Source organism: Podarcis bocagei (genome assembly GCF_964188305.1).
Source record: "Podarcis bocagei genome assembly, chromosome: 11".
NCBI classification, from domain to species: domain Eukaryota; kingdom Metazoa; phylum Chordata; class Lepidosauria; order Squamata; family Lacertidae; genus Podarcis; species Podarcis bocagei.
In genome coordinates, this window is record NC_138136.1 from 38,790,282 (window position 1) to 38,815,344 (window position 25,063).

Sequence of the window (25,063 nt, forward strand, 5' to 3'; positions counted from 1 at the left end):
GAAGGAAAAGCAGGGGAAGCAGAGGTCACTCCACAGAAGATAAATGCTTCCACTTCTAGGAATATCTTTTACAGACTAAAGTAATGAATACTTGCAATCAATTCTGTTTTCCTGATACAGCTAAGAGGTCAAAGAACAGCTCTCAGCTATCAAAGGCAGGCTCCAGCTCCATTTGGCCCCTTTCCATGTTATAGTGGACCCCCAGGGCTTTAATGGCAGTGGCAGTCAGCCATCTTGATTTCTCACAATACCCTTATGTGTTGCTTTTTTTCTTTAAAAAAATGTTTAGGGGTACCCTATTTTGACTCAAGAAAATCACCAATTTATAGTTCAAATCGGGGAAAATATAGTAAATGAACAAAAGTACAAATATTCACAAAATGTTTAAGGGTATGTGTCCCCCTGTGTCCCCCCCAGAAAAAAAGCACTGCCCCTACACCTCAAAATAGTGTTGTTCAGGATATTGTGGGAAACTAAAGGGGTGTCTTCCACTTCTGCCCGCCCAGTTTGGCAGAGTGGGCTTTTACACTGGGAAGCCCTAGCATAAGGTTACCAGACATCCCTGTTTCCTGGGGACAGTCCCCGGATTTACAAATCAGTCCCCATACAAAATCCATTGAAGTTGAAAAGTGTCCCTGGATTCATTGAAAAAAAATCTGCTAACTTTACCCTAGCAGCATCCTGACTGTGAGGCTCATCTTGGTGACCTTCTCTTCATTTTTAACACGCATCCAGCACCAAGTTTAAGTACAACAACTTTCACACACCTTGTGAATATAAGCTGGGTGAGAGATTCCAGAGCCCTTCAACACAGACAAAAACTTGCGCAACTTCCATGGAGTACTTGGAGCGAAGGTCTGGATTCTGTGGCTTATAACACACATATTGCAGTCTGTCACCTGTGGGTCAACTACATTTGGCAAGAATACTGAAGAAAGGTGGATAAAATGTTTATAATATATAAGAACGCTATGGAAATAATGTCACAAACATCCTCTGTAGAGCTTCAGGTTAAACTTCTTACTAAAAATAAAATGGAGGGCTTAATCACACATACTAAGAATTATATACATGGAGGCAATGAATGAAAAAAGGCTTAACTGGATTTTATTATTAAGAAATAAGAATGGAGAATTAGCATGGCAAATGTACTTAAATCCCAAATGTAATTAAATCCAAATTATGTCCATGGTTAGGGGATGTGGCAAAGGTGATGGAAGGCAGACCTGCCAAGTATGTCTTGAAAGAACATCCCTCTGATGCTTGCCTAACCCTGTCAGGAAGAGAGGGATGAATCACAGACAGACAACAAAATACAGTATCTCTTAGTGTGCGTTGTAAAGGAATAGACCATTTACTGATAATTGTGTCTTGACTTTTGACAGTGAAAACAATTCTACTAAAGTGAAGGGTTTTAATGTATATGAAAAAGAAGGGCATTAAGTGGTTAGCTGTGGCAAATTTGCCAGGCGTGTTGAGCGAGAGGGACTGCCTGGCTGCACAGAGGACCCAGGATAATATTGGAGAAAAACATTGCTGTTCTCCACCCAAATAATGTGGGCAAAAATGAATATATTAGGGTTAACTATATATTGGTGAAGATGACAGAAAAATGCATTATATTAGGGAGAACTGTGTTGCAAAAATGTGTACTTTGGTAAAATTGCATTAAAAATGTGTTTATTAGGGGGGAAAGTAATCAAATGCTGATAAATTTACATGATTTGGAAATGGGAAAATAATAACCTGAGAGAAACCAAAACTGATGGATTTGCCCAGTCCTAACTCAGCCATGTACAGCTTTAAAGCCAGCCCCACTTTCCACCCACACTCTGCTGGCTGAGCCATAGGAGCCAGAGCTAAGAAGAATTCACAAACAATAAGGAGACAAGGTGTTGTTGTTTAGTCGTTTAGTCGTGCCCGACTCTTCGTGACCCCATAGACCAGAGCACGCCAGGCACTTCTGTCTTCCACTGCCTCCCGCAGTTTGGTCAAACTCATGCTGGTAGCTTCGAGAACACTGTCCAACCATCTCGTCCTCTGTCATCCCTTTCTTCTTGTGCCCTCAATCTTTCCCAACATCAGGGTCTTTTCCAGGGAGTCTTCTCTTCTCATGAGGTGGCCAAAGTACTGGAGCCTCAGCTTCAGGATCTGTCCTTCCAGTGAGCGCTCAGGGCTGATTTCCTTAAGAATGGATAGGTCTGATCTTCTTGCAGTCCATGGGACTCTCAAGAGTCTCCTCCAGCACCATAATTCAAAAGCATCAATTCTTCGGCGATCAGCCTTCTTTATGGTCCAGCTTTCACTTCCATACATCACTACTGGGAAAACCATGGCTTTAACTATATGGACCTTTGTTGGCAAGGTGATGTCTCTGCTTTTTAAGATGCTGTCTAGGTTTGCCATTGCCTTTCTCCCAAGGAGCAGGCGTCTTTTAATTTCATGACTGCTGTCACCATCTGCAGTGATCATGGAGCCCAAGAAAGTAAAATCTCTCACTGCAAGGTAAACCTTTCAAATAATCCCCTATGAAAGCACCTGGTACTGTTCATTAATGTCCATTTGAACACAGCCATAAGTACAAAAATGAAATTGGACAGAATGCAGGCCACTTGGAGTTGCAACAGGCATAGTATTCTACCATAGCTGTTCATGACTAGGGAACAGTCTTCTCTCCTGGTATTTGCTTGTTGCCCTCATATGTGGTTATGGGGCCACCCAAGCAACTGCGTGCAAAGGAGAGATATTTACCTCCACAGTCACAGTTCCATATGCAAACAAAATCCAAATACCAGGGAAGCATTGTGTGCAAAATCCCACAGCCTTCTTATGCCACATGGATAAGCCTTGGATAAGAAACACCCAGAATCCCAAACATTTGTCTATACATGGCAGCAAAATCAGACCAAAGGAATCAGATTCTATCCCAACAACATGCAGGCATTTAGTTGATAACATACCCAGTGCCAACTACTCTTAAAATGAGATGTGTCACTTCAAATAAAAATGAAGGCTTTTTGAGCATGCACAATTTTGTATTGCTGCTGGAAAAGGTGTTTTGTTTAACTTCCTGAGGGCTTGAATACAAAATACCTTCTTTATTAAAAAAAAGCGGGGGTGGGAGGGGGGAGCTCACTGATTAAATATTTCTGTGGGGGGAAAACCTGTAGCAAAACAGATTAATTTCTTCAGGGGTACATTTTGTAGAGAAATTATTTTCTTTGGTAGAACCTACAATTTTTCTTTCAGCAGCAAGAAACTAGGCACAATATATGAGCAGGCCCCACAGCACAACCCCAGAGGATAATGCTCTTCCAAAGACAAGCGTGTGTGATGCTGCCGAGTTCCCAGCATCTTGGTATTTAAATTGTGACTCCAAATGGGATCTCCCCTGCGGCCCCCTGAAATGTATCTAATAAATTCAGCACATTATTTATGTAAAAATCTGCCCTGTTGAATATTTTGCTGCGAAGAGGGGGTGGAGGTGGGGAGTGGAGAGCACTTAATGAGATTTGGCAGCAAAATCCTCCTTTCTTGACTAGTTGGGAATTTCAATAGAATATGCCACTTGCCCCTTTCATCTTATCTGTGGCAAGAGCAGCCAATGGAGGTATTGCCCTTTGCAACAGAAGAAGCCTTGCTGATCCTTTTTAAGGCAGGAAGGGCATTGTAGTGTGTGTGTGTGTGTGTGTGTGTGTGTGTGTGTGTGTGTGTGTAGACACACACACACAAAGTATGATTCCAAGCACTGGCGAAGGAAGAGGAGTGTGGGGGGAGTGCACTGCCCCTGGCAGGGTGATCCCAGTGGCTTGCCATCGCGGCTGTCCCCCTGCCCATGCTGGGCACCCCACCCCTGCAGGTGGCACGTCCTGCCCCTGTGGGAGGCGTGTCCCGCCCCCCAGGATGTGCACCAGCCCCCCCCCCGGCCTGCTCTCCGCCCCCCACCCCCGGTGCCGGAGCATAAAGTTCCGCCACTGATTCCAAGCATGTTTAAATGGATTGGGCCCAAATACAGCTTTGCCATCTTCAGCTTGGACACTGAGATATATTTTTTTCTGTGGGTGGGGGCTTTCTCATGGTACCACCACTGGGCAGCACTTAGGGAGGCAGAAACTCAGGCAAGAGCCTTCTCAGTTTGGTGTCCTTGTGGAATTCTCTACCTCGTACATCAAGTTTGACGTTTATTGAAGAGACACCTCTCCACCCACCCTTTTGAGTCCTTCAGATGTTGTTCTTCAGCTGGGCTTTGAGGAGTGGCTGAACTGTCTGTCCTCAGACGCACCCCAATCCCGTTAGCACCTCTTGTTTTGCCGCTGTTTTGAAGTTACAAGATCATACCCTCCAACATTTCTTTGATGAAAACAGCAACATCCTTTTCTATGATGATGGTGGTGATGATGATGATGATTTTATTATTTATACCCTGCCCATCTGACTGGGTGGCCCCAGGCATTCTGGACGGCTTCCAACACATATAAAAACATAATAAAACACTGAACATTTGTTTAAAAACTTCACTATATAGGTTTGCCCTCAGATGGCTCAGGGTTGCATAACTCCATACTCTCCAACATTTCTGCAATGAAAATAGGGACATCCTAAGGAAAAACAGGACATTCCGAGATAAAATCAGAAACTGGGACGGCTTCTGTAAATCCGGGACTGTCCCTAGAAAATAAGGACACTTGGTGGGTCTGCAAGATAGTGTAGGGTTTTTAAAAAATGTATTATATTGTTTTCTGTTGTGGTTCTTTATTTTATATTTTACTTGCAAACTGCTGTGTAATCTTGTATGAAGAGTGGTACATAAATGCCAATTAAATGAAGTTACGCTGAAACAGCTACTATATTAATAAAATAATTAAAAAGAAATAAGAGTGTGTGTAAGCATTTTAAATACAAAACAGAATTTGCCTCACTGGTTCAGTGAGGGCTAGTTTTGTACAGCCAGAAGACACGTGTTAATTTTAAATTTTTATTTACATTTGCCATGCATTTTATTTGCATTCATTCGTATTCTGTAAACTGCAAACAGCATCAACTGGGGAGGTGGATAAATTATGGGATTATTAATTTATTATTCATTCATAGGATTTCTTTGCCACCAGGTGTGTCGCAGCAATATAAAAATACAGGGTTGTATCCAGAATTAATCCTACTTATAATGACCATTACTAACCTAGGCCCATTCTTTTCAATAGGTCCATTCCAAGCAAAACTTAATTGGATACAGCACATAATATTAAAATAACTTAAAATAATTTGATTAGAGCAGGAATGGGGGATTAACTCTTTCCTCCCCTGCTGCAGCCCTGAGCATACTTGTATTTCCTCGTCCTCCAAACCTTAAGTTTGCTTTGTGGGAAAATCCTCCACTGGTCCCAAGAGTATCTGCTCATATCCTTCTCCACAACCACCACCACCAAAACAGCAAGCACAAGCCTCAGAAGAGCAATTTTCTTCAGGGCTACAGTAGAGGAGGAAATAAATTAAACCTAAGTTGCATGGTGCCATCAAATTTCGGGGCATATGGAATTCTAAAAAGTGTTCCATGGTGGGTCTCTTAACATCAGTTTAAAATAAAATGCAAGCTGCTGGGAGTTTTTCTGTCCTTTATTTTTTTCAGCTTTCTTTCTTAAGCTGAGCTGCCACTGTGCAGGCAGCAGCCTGAGCCCTGGTTATTATGCTCAAGAGACTCTCCCCCATGGGGAACTCAAGCTCCCTTCTCCCTTCTCCACTGTGCAGCTGCCCTGCTGTGTACCTGCTCAGGCATCCCCAACCTTCTGCCCTCCAGATGTTTTGGACTATAGTTCCCATCATCCCTGACCACTGGTCCTTTTAGCTAGGGATCATGGGAGTTGTAGGCCAAAACATCTGGAGATGCTTGGTTTAGCTTGGAGATGCTTGGTTTAGCTTCTTCACAAATTAATTAAGACAAAAAAATTAAAATGGAGGAAGAAAGAGGCCATTGGCACCTCATATTTCATTTTAAATTAGTTAAATGCCACAGGACAGACCTTCAGAATTCTGAGATCAAATCACTTTTCAGAGGAATATTCACCTCAAACCGACCCCACCCCCGCCACCAAATAGTATGTACCAAAATGTAATGTGTATCTAGACATGCATATATTACTGAAAATTCATAGAAAATGTGTTATATTAGAGAAAACTGCATGCAAAAAATATCTATTAGGAGAAATGTTTGTGGATTTTCATGAGGACTTAAAAAATAAAAATATGCAAACTGATTTGGAAATATGGAGAACAGAACATAAGATTTGAAAAATGGAACTGATAGAAATAATTGACAAGTTCACCCCCTCCTGGGTACAGTGAAGGAACCTTTTGTGCTTCCATCTGGATCCCCTGCGTGGCATTGATAATAAATTTGTTTCAGCCAAAGAGCATTTTGATAGCTTTAGTGATCAGGAAGGATTACTGGAGACAGTGAGAACAGAGGATACAATCTTGGCTTGGCAGCCTCAAGTACACCATGTGCTCACACACCAACCATCCCCAAAGGTTTTCAGATGAGCAGATGAGAAACTGCTCCAATGCATTTGGAATCAAACCTGTCTGCAAAAGTCTCAGATTCCACCACTCCCTGCCTCCCCCCACAACAAAACCCCGCCACTTTTCTCCTTCCTCTTAAGATATCAAATGCATCTTCGAAGTGTCTATTACATTGGTTTGGCTACTGAGGGAAGGATTCAAGGAATTATTGCTTCTGATGCAGCCTTTGCTGTTTCAGCTCAAGTAATTAAAACAAAATCCACACTCTGTCTGCAAAATGTGTGGGCTAATTCTGCCCCCGCCCCCGGTTGGAAATTAACTAAAGCCCTCAGATATTAACTAAAGCCCAAGCAGTAAACACTTTATTTTTCATTTCAAGTTTTAACACTTTACACTGCTTCTCCAAAATTATTTTGTGTCTAGTAATGTTGCCATGGTTTTTTTCCTCTCACAACAGCTTTGAATAAGTAATTCTAAATCAATGCCAGCATCAAAGGGCAGAAATATCCTTTGTTCAAAATGATGACATCTTGAAAGAAGGGCAGCATTTTATCTCAACATGATAGGAGGGAGGAAATTATGGCAACACGTTTCTTCTTCGTCTAGAGATGCAATCATTAAGATCAAATCTATTTGGTTAATTTCCCCCACCCCCATGGTTTATCAAAGTATCTATGAAAACCTCATGAATGAACATGATGTTCCAAGAATCAAAGAGGTTTTTTGGAAACAAACACTGTCTTTGTCTGATTGTCTTTTCACTGCATCTCACAGAGGTCTTTATGTAAGGCAGGGATGAGAAACAAGCATAACCCATGGTCAGGAAAGCATCAGAGGAGCCTGCTGGCCCATGCCAATGACCCATCTAGCCCAGTATCCTGTTCTCACAGTGGCCACCCAAATTTCTGTGGCAAACCCAAAAGAGCAACACTCTCCCCAATTGCAATGCCCAAAAACTCAAATTCTCAGATAGTAGGAGTGGAACACAGCCATTGTGGCTAGTAGCTATTGATAGCCTCATCCTACATGAATTTGCCAAATTCTCTTTTGAAGCCATCCAAGTGGGTGGGGAGATCACTACTTCTTGCAGGAATGGACACCATTGTTTTAACTATGCCATGTGTGAAGAAGTACTTTCTTTTGTCTGTCCTGATTCTTCCAACATTCAGTGTAATTGGGTGTCCCCAACTTCTAGTCTTTAGGGACGCAGGTGGCGCTGTGGGTTAAACCACAGAGCCTAGGACTTGCCGATCAGAAGGTCGGCGGTTCGAATCCCTGCAACGGGGTGAGCTCCTGTTGCTCAGTCCCTGCTCCTGCCAACCTAGCAGTTCGAAAGCACGTCAAAGTGCAAGTAGATAAATAGGTACAACTCCGATGGGAAGGTAAATGGCGTTTCCGTGCGCTGCTCTGGTTCGCCAGAAGTGGCTTAGTCATGCTGGCCACATGACCCAGAAGCTGTATGCCAGCTCCCTCAGCCAATAAAGCGAGATGAGCGCCGCAACCCCAGAGTTGCTCACGACTGGACCTAATGGTCAGGGGTCCCTTTACCTTTACCTTTAAGTTCTAGTCTTAAGGCAGAGGAGATTTCAGTTCAGCAACACCTGCACAGGTTCTCTGCTGCTTCCAGGCGTGCCAAGTGGGGCCGAGGTGTGTCCGTCCACCCCATCTATTGGGAGGGGGTGGGCCCTCTCAGTGTTGAGGAGGCTGAGCATCGAGTGCCTCCTGTGGCTGGCTCCTCTTGAGGCCGGCTGGCTAGCAACAAGCATAACAGTTGATCTAACACATTTGTGTCTGGTTTTAAATTTTATTCCAGTTAAATCACGCTCCCTAAAGCAGTGCTCACCTATGAAGTTTAGAAATGGTGCCCAGACAATAAAGATTTCTGAGATAGATAATGCTAAATGGGATTTTAGAAACCCTGTTCAACTTTTTTTATATAAAAAAATAGGAAGTAGAGAGTGATGTTGGTAATAATTCAGAAACTGCACCATGAGGTGCTTTGACGATTTTCCTACCTTTTGGGGGGCTCTGGCTGTTGCTAGAGGGGAGGTCTGGGCTTTGCTGAATGACATTGTGAGATGTCAGCTGTTTCTCTCTTCTGCCTCAGGCCCCACAGCAATGAGCTGGGGCAATCAGAAAACTGTTTGAACAGAAGAAGAAGAAGGAAAAAAATATCAAAAGGAAAATTGGAGTGAATGCTAAAACGAGCAGCTTGCAATCTCAAAGAGATTACTAGTGAAATGATAACACAGGCTATTATTTTAAGAACCTGACTTCCACAAAAACGGGGGCTTTCAGGGGAGGGAGGGAGCATGGGGGGAGCAAAAAGATCAGCGCCATCAATGATGACTCCTGTCAGGAGGAGGATAAATTTGTCATTATAAACAATTTTTTATCTGTTGCCATGACATTGGCAAATGTGTTTGTACCGCATACATTTAGGTTCAGCCAACTTTTAATATTCTAAAATAAACATAAAAACAAGGCAAGTATTGGAGGGAAACTAAAGGAAGGAGACTTAAATCCTGCATATTATGCAGGAGTTTTTTCACTTAGCAGTAATTCTTAGGTATACTCTGGCTACCTTCACAATGCAAACTGCACAGAATAACAAAAAGGTTCGGCAAGAAAAGAATAATTTGGATTTCATATTTGATTAATGTTTTTCTTGTGGATCAAAATTAAAGTGGAAGGAATCTTGTTTTTCATCGTACTCAAAGAGCACAATTAAAACATATGAATATGTGGGGACAGTTTGTCTTGCTCACATGCTATGGCTACTTCTGCATGAGTGTACAGAAACTCCTGAATGAACTGGGAGAGGGGGTGTCACCTAAACAGTCCCCCTTTTCTGCCCCATTCAAAATATGTCCACATATATAGGGTGCATTCATTCCTGGGAAATATTACGTTAGTTTTCCTGATGAGAATGCTGGTGCTTTTGTCCCGTTTTCTAATGCTTCACACTGCAGTGCCTTTTGCGTTAATTTAAATGCAGCTTTTGATTGGTTGCACTAAATTTCATTCACACCAGTCATTGGACAATGGACCTATCCCCCCGCCACATACACACTTTCCACACTAGTGTGCTTCTGTGTCCCCAAGATTCACCAATGAAACCAGCAGGAGAGAACTGTACGCAAGTATAAAGGTAAAGGTAAAAGGACCCCTGACCATTAGGTCCAGTCCTGACCGACTCTGGGGTTGCGGCTCTCATCTCGCTTTATTGGCCGAGGGAGCCAGTGTACAGCTTCCGGGTCATGTGTCCAGCATGACTAAGCCGCTTCTTGCAAACCACAGCAGCGCACAGAAATGCAGTTTACCTTCTCACCAGAGCGCTACCTATTTATCTACTTGCACGTTGATGTGCTTTCGAGCTGCTAGGTTGGCAGGAGCAGGGACCGGGCAACGGGAGCTCACCCTGTCGCAGGGATTCGAACCGCCGACCTTCTGATCGGCAAGCCCTAGGCTCTGTGGTTTAACCCACGCAAGTATACGACCCCCAATTCCTGTGATTTTCTGAGTTAATGGGGTTGCAAATGGGGTTTTTCTGGATGCAATAAACATGGAAAAGAGCACTAAGCATCCACTATATTTTGCTGGATTTCTGGAAGTGGCTTTTACATTGTGTGAAAGCTCAAATAGAACGCAACAATCAACAGGTAGGGGAACACAGGGGAAATGGAACAAGCTGCTGTGCAAATGCTGTGCAGCCATAGTACACCAGAATTGGGAAGGAGCTTGTACCTCTGGTCTTTCCACTACCTGTGGCTGTTAATCAGCTGTGTTATTACTATGCAGCAACATTATGGAATGTCCTCTTGAGATTACAAATGGCATCTAGAAAAGGGTCACCATTATCCATTTCCAGTCTCCCTCTGTTCCGTTCATCCATTTTTGAAACCAAAACTGAGCTCCGTTTTCAAATAAAAAAAGAGGGATTACTTATCATTTCAAAAGATATATATCACTACCCTGTAGCCAGGACTTTGCTTCCATCTTCAATGATAAAAGCCGAATCCATGCCTCTCTCGCTCATTCCCACCTCTCCACATCTATACTTCTCTCAGCCCTTTGTTCCTGGCTCCAGTCTCAATTCATATGACAACCCTATTATTCTCATCAATACCCTCTCCAAAATTCCTGCAGGCTTCTCTGCTTCCCTGCATTGCATATTGTTGTCAACCTATTCGATTCCTCTAGCTCCTTTCTTTCTGTATCCAAAATAATTAAATGCACCACAATTTCCCTCATTCTAAAAAAATTAACAAACCGTCTCCCTTGATTAGGGATGGGTGAGTCTGTCAATTTTCGTTGCTCTGAATTTATGTATTTTCTAATCTTCAATTCAGTTCTCCACATTTCCTCATTAGTTTTTGCTTTAACGAAAAGTTCTCAAGAAAACTCATCAGCATTGTTGTGCTAATAGCCACATGTTGACATGCATTTTTGTCTAATATGCAAATGCAAGTAATATTCCCTTAATATAATGTGTTTCTGCATTTTATTTTCATCAATACATGCATTTTTATGCACACTTTACCACAATATAAGCATTTTTGTAACATTGCTGAAGAACTGCAAAATTCGGAGAAGTGCAAATTTTGCAGCATGGCTGTATTTCAGTCTTTGTATTACTTTGGAAAGTGCAAATTTGGGAGCTTCACGTTGTGCTACTATCTGGGCCCACCCACCTGCACTGAACTGAACTGCCTTCCTCAAATTCACAGCCTATTTTAGCCTCTTTCAGACAGGGCCCTCTGTGATCCAGCATTGCTGCTGTTTCTGATCACCTGAGGTGGCACATAGGTGCCCATTTTCAGACTCCAGCTGAACACACAGATGCTGGTGAAGAGACTGGCAGAGTGCATGGTATCAAACTCAACGCCAGCATAAATGCATGGAGGAAATGCCTAAATCCTTACATCTTCTATCTCCTTGTCAAATTACTCATTCAGTATTTCCACTGGCAGAAACTTCTCCTCTGCCTTCCCAAGCCTGAAAAACTCCATGTACATTGATGTTAATGTATAAATATAATAATAATAATAATAATAATAATAATAATAATAATAATAATGACATCACACGCCCTTTGAGAACTGCAGCACTTGTCTCTGCTGTTGCTCTACTAAGGACCCAGCTTATGCAAAGCAAAATGTGTTTGGTACTACTTAGAAATTAATGGGAAATCAATGGGACTTCTCCTGAGGTCCTTCCTAAAAACAAGAGCAGCATAATTAGGCCATTAGATTTCAAACTTTAGCATGCAGATCCATGTCTTATACATCTGCTGGTGTATAAGACAGGCTACTCAGTGAATAATTGTAAAATCAGCTGCAGACTTACATTGAGCTTCCTGGTAAATAGCGACCACTTGCAAATAAACACCTGGGAAATGAGATGTGCATGCAAATGAACTTATTATGCTCTCTGCCCCACAATTCCCAGTGCTTATTACTTTTGAAATCACTGCTTGCATATAAGGAGCAACTGGAAGTTACAGGAGCGTCTCCCTTTGCCAGGGGAAGTAAGAGAGAGGAAGACGGCTGGGTGTGCTGTTTTGAACAGACAAAAGAAATAACCATCAGAAATGTCAATACAGCACTAGATTACAGATTTGCTTCTTTCTGTATCTTTGGGCTTTTACTTCTGTCTTACATGCTACCTTTCATTTTTTTAAAAAATCATGATTTATTTACATATGCCTAATTAGTAAAATTAAGTTATTTTTACTAATGAGAATTAGTAACTCTCCAGTTTTGATTATTCTTTTCTCTTTTTTGCATGCAACCAGCAGTAAAGAACCATTTTGCATGCTTTACAGGCAAATGAATATGTACAAATGTGAATTAATACAACCATGTAAAAGACCATGTATAGACTGAACCAATGCATGTTTATACAGAAGGAAGATCACATGAGTTCAATATTTATTCCTGAGCCTGGAACTACAACTTTAGTTTTCAAAGTTGCTACCTCATGGCAGCAAAATTGTATGAGTTCCATGAATAAAGTTGTCAAATACCCCCCCCCCAATTCTGTTACATACTATTGCAGGCATAGGCAAACTTGGCTCTCCAGATGTTTTGGGACTACAACCATCATCCCTAGCTAACAAGACCAGTGGTAGGGATGGTAGGAACTGTAGTCTCAAAACATCTGGGGGCCGAGTTTGCCTATGCCTGTACTATTGCAAAAGCACTAGCAATTTTATCACACTACTAGAAAAAACATACAAGAACATTTAATATTCCACATTTAGTTTGACCATGAAAGTATTGCATACTTTCATCATTGTGGCATAAATATAGTGCATATTTAGCATACGTGAACTATAGAAATGTGCCTGTTACAGATGTTGACTATGAAAGCTGCAAACTGAATATCCCAGTCTAAAGGTTTTATGATGCAATCTTTAAAATACATTTTAAGCAAATATTTATAAATGAGGTACATATTATTCTCATATTGTATTCTGGGCATTTGAAGGTATTCAAGCCCCTCTGCCATCCACCAAGGGTTTTATACATGTAAGGCATTCTGGATCACAGAACAGCACATCCTGCCTGCCTTGGTGCAGTCCTAATGAAGACAATACAGTACCAGGGGAACTTTGTGAGCGTTCACATCAGCTGTTACTGCCCCCTGGTGGTGTGTCGTGCATTCAGGCCAACATTTGTTCTGAACAAGAATTTATCCAGGAGCTTTCCTCCTTTAGGAAACAGGCTTGAGACTTGGTCAACACAGTGGCTCACAGCTGATTTCATGCCATGTCAAAACAGCAACAACAAAAAGCCTTAGTAAAGCCCTAGCTTTGATAGTCACCTTAGTGGACAAGGTGGCTATCAGAATTAGGAGAATTGCCCAGTAAGACAAGCATTTTATAAAGTTGCTATAGCTGCAGTCATTGTAAAAAGTGGCCTATGCTATCACACCTAGACGGAACAGAATGACCTGAGTCTCTCCCCTGACAGGGAAACTCTAAACTAGTTTCCTTAGTAAAGCTCCGTCTGCAGGTGCCAGGGTGATATCCCAGGAGGCCTGAGTCTCTTAGGGCTTATCCACACTCACCTGTCCACTGCTCTTGCTAGGCACGATCCACACTTTAAACCTCCCTGCCTCAGTGCCCTTCTTTTTTGCTCCAGAGTTTTCCCTGTGAAAACCTGCTCTCCATCACTCAGAGCAAATGCCAATCTGCAGAAAACCCAAATTGATGTTTGCTCTGATTGAGCACTCAAGAGAAGGTTTCCGCAGGGGAAACTCGGGGCGAGGCGGGGGACACTTGGGCACAGAGCTTTAAAGCACAAAGCTGTGCCTGGAAAGAGCAGGGCAAAAGCTACATGTGGATAAGCCCTCAGTGGAGAACTAGAAGCAAAAGGCTGGAGATTGGGAGTTGAGTGATAGTTCTAGGCTCTTATCACCGTGTACATTTAATTCACGCCTCAGTGTGGTTAGCAAGGGGATGGGGAATAAGTGTTTGTATTTCAGTTTGTGCATGGTTTTGGGAAGTGCAAATGTTGAACATTTGCACTGAAATGTCACCACACCAAATTTCTCCCCTCCCCATCTGCAGTTTGGACTGACTGACAAAATTGGTCTAAGTTTTCTCTGCAAATACTGCATTGTTCATGTGTTAAACAAATTACTTACACATTTAGTTAATCCCTGGGCAACTGCTGCATTGTTTTGCATAATTATGGTTCTTTCTATTTAAAAAAATGTGTTCACTTTAATAATATGCAAGCTCTATTCTACCTAAACCCCTCAGAGGACCCATGTCAGCGCTCATGAATCTTTACACGTAGGAGCTCTTTAACTGGCTGGTAGGCTTGCAGAAAGTAGACCGTGTCCTCATTCTTTCTACATCCTATTCATTGGTTAGGACCACCGCTGGGCAAGAAAAGCATTTCCTGAATCAGGGCAGGTAGAAGAAATCAAGACATAACCAGCTTAGAAAGTAGAGCAGAAGGGGCCAGGCAAGGCAAGGGAGAACAAAGTACCAAAGCCAAGTATGTTCTGGGATACAGAGCTAATTGGTGGACCATGATCAGAATGCTATGTAAGGTCTATTGCTCAGTCTAAGAGGAGACTTTTTCTTCCTTGCTTTTCATACAGACTGCTTAGACTTGGAGCAAACCAAATAAGGGACAGTTGCACACAACTAACAAAGTTAGCAAGACACTGTCATAACAGTACTTATGACACCACAATAATGGCAGAAGACAAACTCTGGCTATGCATCGCCAATTGCTATTGCTTACCCTAGAGCTTTGCAGCAAAGAAATTATTTATAGAATCATAGAGTTGGAAGAGACCACAAGGGCCATCGAGTTCAACCCCCTGCCAAGCAGGAAACACCATCAGAGCACTCCTGACATATGGTTGTCAAGCCTCTGCTTAAAGACCTCCAAAGTAGGAGACTCCACCACACTCCTTGGCAGCAAATTCCACTGGCGAACAGCTCTTACTGTCAGGAAGTTCTTCCTAATGTTTAGGTGGAATCTTTTTTCTTGTAGTTTGGATCCATTGCTCCGTGTCCGCTTCTCTGGAGCAGCAGAAAACAACCTTTCTCCCTCCTCTATGTGACATCCTTTTATATATTTGAACATGGCTATCATATCACCCCTTAACCTCCTCTTCTCCAGGCTAAACATGCCCAGCTCCCTTAGCGGTTCCTCATAAGGCATCGTTTCCAGGCCTATGACCATTTTGGTTTTTGTGCTTGAGGCCTAGGCCTCCCCCAGCAAGCAAAGTCCTGGGACATAGGATCAGGATGTCAGCACGGGCTCAGTATTTGATTTTATTTATTGGATGGATGTTTCCCAAGGAGGGAAGAAATTCATTGTTGAATGGTTGAGGATGGTTTCCTACTCTCAGAATCCAGATTGCTTAAGAGCTCCGGTGAGTTCCCACTGAAAAAAAGTCCTAAGTGCCAGTCTCTGCTTTGTGCCAGCCATTCTGAGAAGAGTGGACATTTCTTATTCCTGCTCCTCTTTCCTTCATGCCAACTATGTAGCAGGACAGAGCTTGAATGACCAGATAGCAAATATTATCTAGGCTGAAAACTCAGCCCTTGTGGTGAAAGGAGAGAGCTTTGCCAGCAGGTGTCACTCAAATGTAAGAAATCCATTCCCAGACTGAATTTCGCCAACAGAAAGCTTCTGCACACTATTTTTCTCAAGCTCTGTAAAAAAAACAGGCTTGGGCTTCAGAAAGTTTTGCCAGCCCAGGTGCTTTTTCAGAATAGTTTGCCACTTGATGCCTTTCTACACTGGCATGTTTAAAAGAGTTTTCGGTCCAACTTATTTTACCCCACAAAAGACAACTTGCAAAGTTGCAATGGTATCATGTTTGAAAACAAGTGAAAGGAAGGCTTTTTAAAAATGTGGTTTCCCCCCCTCCATCTCTTTATATACAGTTTTACTTATTTACAAACAGAAGCCTGAAGCAATTAACAATAACAGGCAAAGCAAGTACGATACTATGAAATTAACAGTCCAAACAATACGAAAGTGTATCTTGCAATTAAAATGTCACATAAAAAACTATGAATGTTACAATTCAGAACCCAGTAACGAAGTCATAGCAATTTAATTGCCATATGTTTAAATGTACATGCCATCTGTGCTGCTGATTCATCTTCCTACTACTATGTGAGCTGTATGGGCTGTGGAGCTGGGGGTGCAGTGCAGGTAGTTGAGAAATTTGGGTCTACCATCCCTCTTTCCTTTACTCTCCTCACTCCTGGTAGCTTCAGCTAAAGCAAAGAGAAGTTTCACTTGTCCATACCTTGAATATAATTTAGCTAGCAGTGAAATGGGAAGTGCCCTCTCTTTATGTCTCATACCTCATGTGAGTATGGGTAGGTGTGGTCCTACCCCCAGGGCCAACTGAGATAGCGTTCCTGGCTCAATAAATCATGCCCACAACCTTCTCCTCCCCTCACATCAGCACGCTCCCTTTGATTTTCTGACTCTAGGTTCTTTGAAACAGAGATTCTCATTACGCCTTCAAAACAGAAGTGCTCAAGATGAAAGTGCTCAAAACAAAATGCTAAAAATAAAATACACTTTAATACAAAATGGAAAATGCTAATAATTCACTTTAAATCTTGATAACTCAGGCTTCCTGATAACAATACCGCCCACCTGGCAGCTTGAAAACTTAGAACCGCTACTCCTGTTAGCACCATTGCACATAATTTGCATCTATCTGTCTGCTCACAAAGTGCTGATGTTCTGGCATTTTGCCTGCCTCTGAGCCAGGTTAACTCAGAGAGACCCTTATCAGCCTTGCAAATACAACCAAACCGAACACACAATCAAAGCTGCCATAAAAATCAGAAATGAAAGTAAAAAAAACCTGACAAAACCTTTTAAATATCAAATAAAACCAGCTATAAAACATGCCAGAATTCCGACCTAGACAAATACAGAAGCCTTCTCCTGGCGCTAAAAAGACATCAAGGATGTCATCAGGCCATCTCATGGGATTGGAAGGCATTCCTAGGTGGGGGGCCCTGACCAGTAAAACCATTTCCCAAGGCACCACCTACCTAACTTCAGATTGCAGAAGGGTCTATTGGATGAAAAACAAAAGGTTCGAGCAGACCCGTAGAGTATAGGTGCATCCTTAGTTAACTTAGGACCAAGGCATTTATAAGTAATAACCATAATCTTGAATTATGCTGGAAACAGACCAGTAGCCAGAGTAGCTGTGCTGGTGAGATGTTCACTTTAGCTGGTCCAAATTGGTAGCCTAGCAGCTGTATTCACGGATAGCCCCAGGTACATAGCATTGTAGTATTTGAGTAACAGCATTTGTGATTACACCAGGAACAATAAGCATCATATTTCCCCCTCTCCCACCAAAATCTTTGCTAGCCAATTGTTTCTGCAATGGAAGATACCACATAGAAATGAAACTGCAAAAAAGGCTTTTTAAAAAATGGTGACGTGTTCACCTGGAGCAGGAATAGTTGCCTACACAACATCCAACAACATCTGGAGGGCTATTGCAGGTTCCCCATTCCTTGTGAAATGTTTCCCAGCACACAAATCCCTAAGAACAGTGTAGTCTCCCAGAATTACTCAGTAATTCCCCTTTACCCGAAAGAAGGTGAGCCCCTGCAACTCAGTAGCTGTGTACACACCACATATTTTAAGTACATGTTGTTCAACATCTTTTAGCCAATGACTTGGATGAAGGAATTGAGAGGATGCTCATCAAATTCACAGATGACGCCAAACTCAGACAGGTAGCTGAGAAGGTAGCAGAAGACAGATTCAGAATTCAACATGACCTTAACAGATTAGAGAACTGGGCCCACACTAACAAAATGAATTTCAAAAGGGAAAAATGTAAAGTTTGGCATTTAGACAGGAACATCCAGCTGCAAAAATGTAAAATGAGGAACACCTGGATTGCCAGTGGTATGTGTGAAAAGGATCAAAAGGTCTTAGTGGACCACAAGTTTAATATGAGTCAACAGTATGATGCAGCAGCAAAAAAAGCTAATGCTATTCTAGGCTGCATCAACAGAAGGAGGTCAAGGGAAATAATAGTACCACTGTATTCTGCCTTGGTCAGACCACACCTGGAATACTGTGTCCAGTTCTGGGCACCACAGTTTAAGAAGGATATTGATAAACTGGAATGGGTGCAGAGGAGAGTGACCAATATGATCAAGGGTCTGGAAACCAAGCCTTATGGGGAACAATGGAGGGAGTTGGGTGTGTTTAGCCTGGAAAAGAGGAAACAGAGAGGAGATTTGACAGTCATCTTCAAATATCTAAAGGGCTGTCACATGAATGATGGAACAAGCTTGTTTTCTCCTGCTCTGGAGAGTAGGACTCGTAGCAATGGATTCAGGTTACAAGAAAGGAGATTCCAACTGAACATCAGGAAGAACTTTCTGACAGTAAGAGCTGTTAGGCAGTGGAGAAGTCTCCCTCAGGAGGTGGTGGACTGTCCTTTATTGGAAGTTTTTAAGCAGAGGTTGGATGGCCCTCTGACATTGATGCTTGAGATTCCTACATTGCAGGGGGTTGGACTAGATGACCCTTCTGCAAAGAATGCTGGAAGAGTGGTTTGTTAAGGGAATTGTAGCTCTGTGATTCTTGTGGGGAAGGGACATGTGCTTTAAAAGGTGTGGTGTGTACACAGCCAGTTTAACATACCTTTAAAGCACATTCAGAGCACATTTATTCCCTTAAAAAATGCTGGACACTGTAGATTGTTCAGGGTTGCTTAGAATTGTTACACTGTGGTGGGCTCAGAATTCTGTGAGAGTCAGTGTGGTGTAGTGGTTAAGAGTGGTAGTCTCGTAATCTGGGGATCCGGGTTCACGTCTCCGCTCCTCCACATGCAGCTGCTGGGTGACCTTGGGCTAGTCACACTTCTTTGAAGTCTCTCAGCCCCACTCACCTCACAGAGTGTTTGTTGTGGGGGAGGAAGGGAAAAGGAGAATGTTAGCCGCTTTGAGACTCCATCAGGTAGTGATAAAGCAGGATATCAAATCCAAACTCCTCCTCTTCTTCTTCTTCTTCTTCTTCTTCTTCTTCTTCTTCTTCTTCTACGAGGGTGAAATTGTGTTTCGAATGTGCCGCTCCTGACTTGAAACTAGTAGAATTCATCTAGGCTTAAGCTGACTTAACAGAGAATGAGGAGCATTAAGCAGAAAGTCTAGAATAGTTACATAACTTAGCATTTATTGTGAGAGGAAACTGTGGTCACAGATATGAAAATAGCAGAAACCAAGATGTTAAGAGATAATGCAGTTTACTACTAACACAAGGAAATCTTTCGGTTTCTGTGTTCAAACCAACACCTAGTTTGCATGAAGGTGGGAGATCCATGCATTGGGGTAGAAATAGGAATCCGAAGTTCAGTGGCCTTACTGTGTGCTTAGTAGTGGGAAATGGTCAAGCAGAAGGGAGCATGGTAAAGTTTAGAGGAAGATTGTTGGTGGATTTCTTGAGATAAAGTGGAAATGGGAGAAAAGGGGGGCTTAAGAAGCATGAAGAAGTAGGAGATGGGGACAATTTTGAGGTGCTAGACATGCAGGACGAAGATGTGACAAGAAATTTCCAGTAAGTGAAGGGAGAATAAGCCAACTGTAGCATAGAGACAAGAAAAAGAACATTAATAAGAAAGGAAGGAAGGAAGGAAGGAAGGAAGGAAGGAAGGAAGGAAGGAAGGAAGGAAGGAAGGAAGACAAACCTAAGGTAGAAGAGTACCTGGATGTGAATCATGAAAGGAAAGTTTTGGTTGGTGGAAATCTAGTTTTATCCTTGATCAAAAACTTCCAGCAGTTCTCATGCTCTTCTATTCAAGCAAATACAGTGGTACCTCGGGTTACATACGCTTCAGGTTGCATACGCTTCAGGTTACAGACTGCGCTAACCCAGAAATAATACCTCGGGTTAAGAACTTTGCTTCAGGATGAGAACAGAAATTGTGCTCTGGCGGCACGGCGGCAGCAGGAGGCCCCATTAGCTAAAGTGGTGCTTCCAGTTAAGAACAGTTTCAGGTTAAGTATGGACCTCCGGAACAAATTAAGTCCTTAACCCGAGGTACCACTGTAATCATAGAACTGGAAGGGGTCATCTAGTCCAACCCCAGGCAAAGCAGGAATATTTTGCCCAATGTAGGGGTCGAACCCATGACCCTATTCACATACCATCAGGGCTGTTCTTCCACAACTGCTCATATTTAGCCATATGTGCGTATATGTTTTCAATAGCTTTTAAATGTTATGAATATGTTTTTCTTTTTAATTCCATTGTCACCAATATGTTTACCACCTTCCTTTGGGATGAAGAATGGGATATAAATTTAATTAATAATAAATGTAATATCAGGCTGTATCAGAGTAGACCTACTGAAATTAATGGGCATAACTTAGTCATGTCCATTAATTTCAGTAGGTCTTCTCCTTGTAGAACTTGGTAGGATACCACCCATGGAGACCTAGCTGAAAAGGAAAGTATAAAAGTTCTGTTTTCTCCTTCCAAAGCTCTCACTTTTCTTGATATGGAAGTTGGCAGTATAGTGGTCCATGCTGCCCTATAACAGGTGGGCAAGAGAATGGCAAAGGTCACTGGAAGGAAACTGCCCGCGCCAAACTTCAGCACGAGTTCAGCTAGGGTTGTGATATTTCAGTTGAGCATTTTTCGCTACATTTCGGAAATTCCCCCCAGCCATCAGTTCCACCTTTGAAATCCCAGTAAAGTCTGGGAAAATCCAGACATATGTCAGCAGCCCCAATTCAGCCAGCTAACACAACTTGTGTGTTTGTCTTCCGGACCCACTGAGTTTATCAGCCCAGAACATTTTACTTCTCTGGCAACATTGCATTAATGCACATGAGATAAGGGATCAGAGAGTAGACGAACACAACACTTTGGCCTCACCTGCACTATGCATTTAAATAAGTATCATACCTTTTTAAGCAGTTATGGCTTCCCCCACTTGGCTATATTTTACGAACACACAAGTTCCAGGTAAATTCTATTTTACAAGGAAATTTTTGCGTGGTGTTGACATTTAGTGGGAAATCTTTTAAGGGTAGCACCTGATAGATAATGTGATAATAACTGAATGATAAGCTACTTTGCAAGCTTCTTTTTTTTTTTTAAAGTTTCCTATTGTTGACATAGCAGTTTGGGGGAAAGTTATCAGTAGGTTATCAGTAGGTTATATCAGTAGGTTATTATAAAATGCTGTAGAGCTTGGCAGTTTCTGTTGTAAGATCAGCTCTCCCCATAGCTTTGGCTTGCAACCTTTCCAGCCTAAAAGTGACTTCTGTATCTTCTTAATCCATAACTATTTAATACTATTTCCATTTTAAAAAAAACCTTCTAAGCAACGGGAGGTGAAAATGGGGGGGGTGGAGCTAAAAGAACTTGCTGTCATTATAAATTGTGGAAAATGACAGATTAGAAATATGCTCTACTCTGGACAAATATGGCATGAAATATATATTATATAAATATATATTTACACTTAATGCTTTTCAGCATGGGACAATGTGGTCTTCTCAGCTGCTTAGACTTTAGTCAAGGTAAGAATATACTGTCTGACATGTATTATTATTATTATTATTATTATTATTATTATTATTATTATTATTATTATTATTAGACATGTTCCATTTTATCTGCTTCAGATCCTACTTACAGGAGTGCTATTTCTGAAAATGCTTTAACAAGATCCCAACCAAGTAATACCAACACAGATGGACATACAGGCGACCGGGAATATGAGAATTACAGTGAGATATTGTGTATATTACAGAGTGCATTAGCGGCATTTGGAATTCACATGCGATCCTTGATTATAATAACTTGAGAGTGCAGTTCTGTTTCACCTGCAATCAGGAAGCTGAGAGAATTGTGTTCTGTTGTTTGTAAGTTTCCAAGAAAAAAAATGGAACCATGAAGAGTCCATTTGGGCTTCTTGCTTGGATATTATGATCCAAAGGACTGGATTGGCATGTTATATTTAAAAAAAGATCAGGTGTGCCAGCAATTGGGAGAAATGCCATTCTAGAAATAGGGTGATACAAGCAAGAAAACAGCTAAAGAAAAATGAATGGAATGGTGGGGGGGGGGGGACCAGCTTTGAAAGATAGTAGCAGACTATAAAGTTTTACAGCCAAAAAGCTAAGATTTTCTTCTTATTTTATATTAAAAAAAGATTCCCATGGAAACCGGTAGCTCAGCAGTAATTAATATTCTTAATTCCCACTATAAATTACTATTCATTTCGTTTGATGGAAGTTTCATGTTTTCTGGACTTTGAACTTTTATTACTAAGCTCAGGGTCTTTTAAAAATAGCTTAAACCAACAAACAAAAGCGGAAGGATGTGGTTTATGTATCTGTGTATTTTAGGATCCCTTAGTACTTTACATTTTGTTCCTTCAGACTAGAAATGGTTTTCTCCTAGAAATGCCTGCTTTAAATTAGATTCTCCAGAATAATGGATTGTGCTAACCATATTTTGTCGTTATAAAAATGTGCAACTTGCGCAGGAGGCGGACAGTGGGGTCAAGCACTCTAGCTCAGTGCTTGACGCCTGTTTTCATTGCCTTCCATGTGTTGGATCATGATTCTGCAGCAGGGGGGGTCTCTTGTATCTGTGAAGACTCCTCACACGTTTTGCAATGAGGACCTAGACAGACTCAGGCCCTCACACCTCCAATTTATAATATCAGGAAGCACAATTCAGAACGATCTATTCCTGAGAGCTGCTGCCAGTCAGACTAGTCAGTGCGGGGTTAGATGCAGTTCCTTTTTATATAGAAAAAATGGTGCCAGTACTCACCATGAAGTTGTTATAGAAAGTGCCACACTTTAAACGTTTGGGGGGGAGGTGCCGGTACTGCGTACCCTTAAGTACCCCCCAGGGGGGAAACACTAGTTAGATGTATTAGTTGTCTGACTCAAATGTTAGGCAGCTTCAGATATTTTTGGGGGGTGGGGGGCTGGAAGTTAAAGATACGCTCCCAGTACATTTCTGAGCACAATTCAAAGTGTTGGTGTTGACCTTTAAAACCCTAAATGGCCTCGGCCCAGTATACCTGAAGGAACGTCTCCACTCCCATCGTTCTGCCCGGACACTGAGGTCCAGTGCCAAGGGCCTTCTGGCAGTTCCCTCACTGGGAGAAGCAAAGCTACAGGGAACCAGGTAGAGGGCCTTTTCGGTAGTGGCGCCCATCCTGTGGAATGCCCTCCCATTAGATGTCAAAGAGATAAATAACTACCTGACATTTAGAAGACATCTGAAGGCAGCCCTGTTCAGGGAAGTTTTTGATGTGTGACATTTTAATGTATTTTTAATCTTTGTTGGAAGCCACCCAGAGTGGCTGGGGAGGCTCAGCCAGATGGGCGAGATACAAATTATTATTATTATTATTATTATTATTATTATTATTATTATTATTATTAGCAACAAAAGGTGACCCACAGAAGCTGTTCACAAATAAACTGGAGTGCTTGGTTAAATGCTATTGACATAGTGTGGGCAATTTAGTATAGGTAAGTTCTCAGTTAAAAGCTGCCAGCACAGCCATGGAGCTTACTTGATGGTTCAGACATAGGTTGACACTACGTGAACAAAGGAGGTTAGGCCCCTTGGAATCAAAGGATCCTTGTTTTTGTTCTGTCCACAGCAGTTTCATCTCTAGCTACCTGGTTTAAAGCAAACCATTGCCATTTTATCAAACCAGTCAAACACTCAACCTGCTAATCAGAACTGGACACATGGTTTTCAGTACCAAACATTGCTTGCAGGGCAAACCATTTGGGTGAAACTGCAAAATACAGTTCTGCCTTAAAGCAGGAAGGGGTTTGCCACATGTGGGGTGCACAGGCCTGGAGGTCTTGTCAGATTGTAAACATAGCTCAGATCTATGGTCTGGCTTTATACCTGAATTATCTCACCATCTTTCAGCCTATCCTGAAAATAAGGAATACAAATGTAATGGATCAATATACTGAAGCAAATGGAACTGAGTAATCACCCTTGTGCTTCTTTTTCAAAGGAGAAATGAGGCAGCGTTTATTCTTTGCAGTTTTGGCTTGGCTCCCAGTGGGTGAGTTATTATTCACTGCAAAACCCTTTGGATGAGGACAGTCCTGTTTGGATATAGGCTAGCTCTACCCCTTCAGGCAGCATATTGACTAGCAATTTAAGGGAAAGATAATATTGAGCAGCTGTCTGGAGTTTGATGCCCCTGTGCGCCGCATCTCAGGCTGCTCCTTCGGGAGAGTATTCCTAAGTGGACTCCTTTAGGGTACAAGCATGAAATGTGCATGCATACATGGCATGGATAGGGAACCTGTGACCATACAGCTGTTGTTGGACTCTAGTTCTCATTAGTCTCACCCAGCATGGCCAATGGCAAGGGATGATGGAGCTGGGAGTCCAACAACATTTGGAGAGCCATAGTTCCCCCGCCACTGAGGTACACCATCATCTTAAAAGCATCATTTTTCCAACTCCACACCCAAAATAGAAGATCTGGGGTTGAATGTGAGCAAATTTTGATTCACGATTTGACTAAAGAAAGTCTTGACTAAAGAAAGTCTTTCCCAAGTATCTCAGATTACATTAAATCTGAAAAGAAAACAGTAAAAATATAAGATTTTTTGGTGGAGATGAGCCTTCCCAAACTTAGGACCTTCCAGGTGTTTGTTCCCATCAGCCCCAACTAGCATGGCTAATGGTCAGGTTAATGGGCATTGTCATCTAAAACAGGGCCTCCTAGCCCTTTTGGTATAAAGACCGACTAGTCCAAATTTATTTGGCATGGTGACCCTTTGCTTTATTGCCAGTTTAATTTTTGACCTTAAGTCTTCAGCCACCATTAGTTTCATGCATTTCAACTGCAAGTTTGCCTATTTTATAGCCATTACTTGAGGCATTTACTTAACATCACTATTAACGTGGAATTCACTGAAATATTTATAGTACTTACAAAGTTATTCACAGAACATCACTAATCTGATTGCTGGATATTGCTTAATATTCTGCTTTCA

The 25,063-nt window shown here is 42.0% G+C and overlaps 1 protein-coding gene across 1 annotated transcript in view; it reads left to right on the forward strand.

Annotated features, from left to right (window-relative positions):
- The window catches only part of LOC308597166 (interleukin-6 receptor subunit beta-like), a 64,824-nt gene that overhangs the window by 15,078 nt on the left and 24,683 nt on the right, over positions 1-25,063 (forward strand). Inside the window, exons 2-3 of the mRNA XM_081212785.1 lie at positions 21,540-21,583; positions 24,067-24,117. Of these exons, the coding sequence (XP_081068911.1) occupies positions 21,541-21,583; positions 24,067-24,117 (94 nt within the window). The 5' untranslated portion in view covers position 21,540. The remainder of the gene's footprint in view (positions 1-21,539; positions 21,584-24,066; positions 24,118-25,063) is intronic.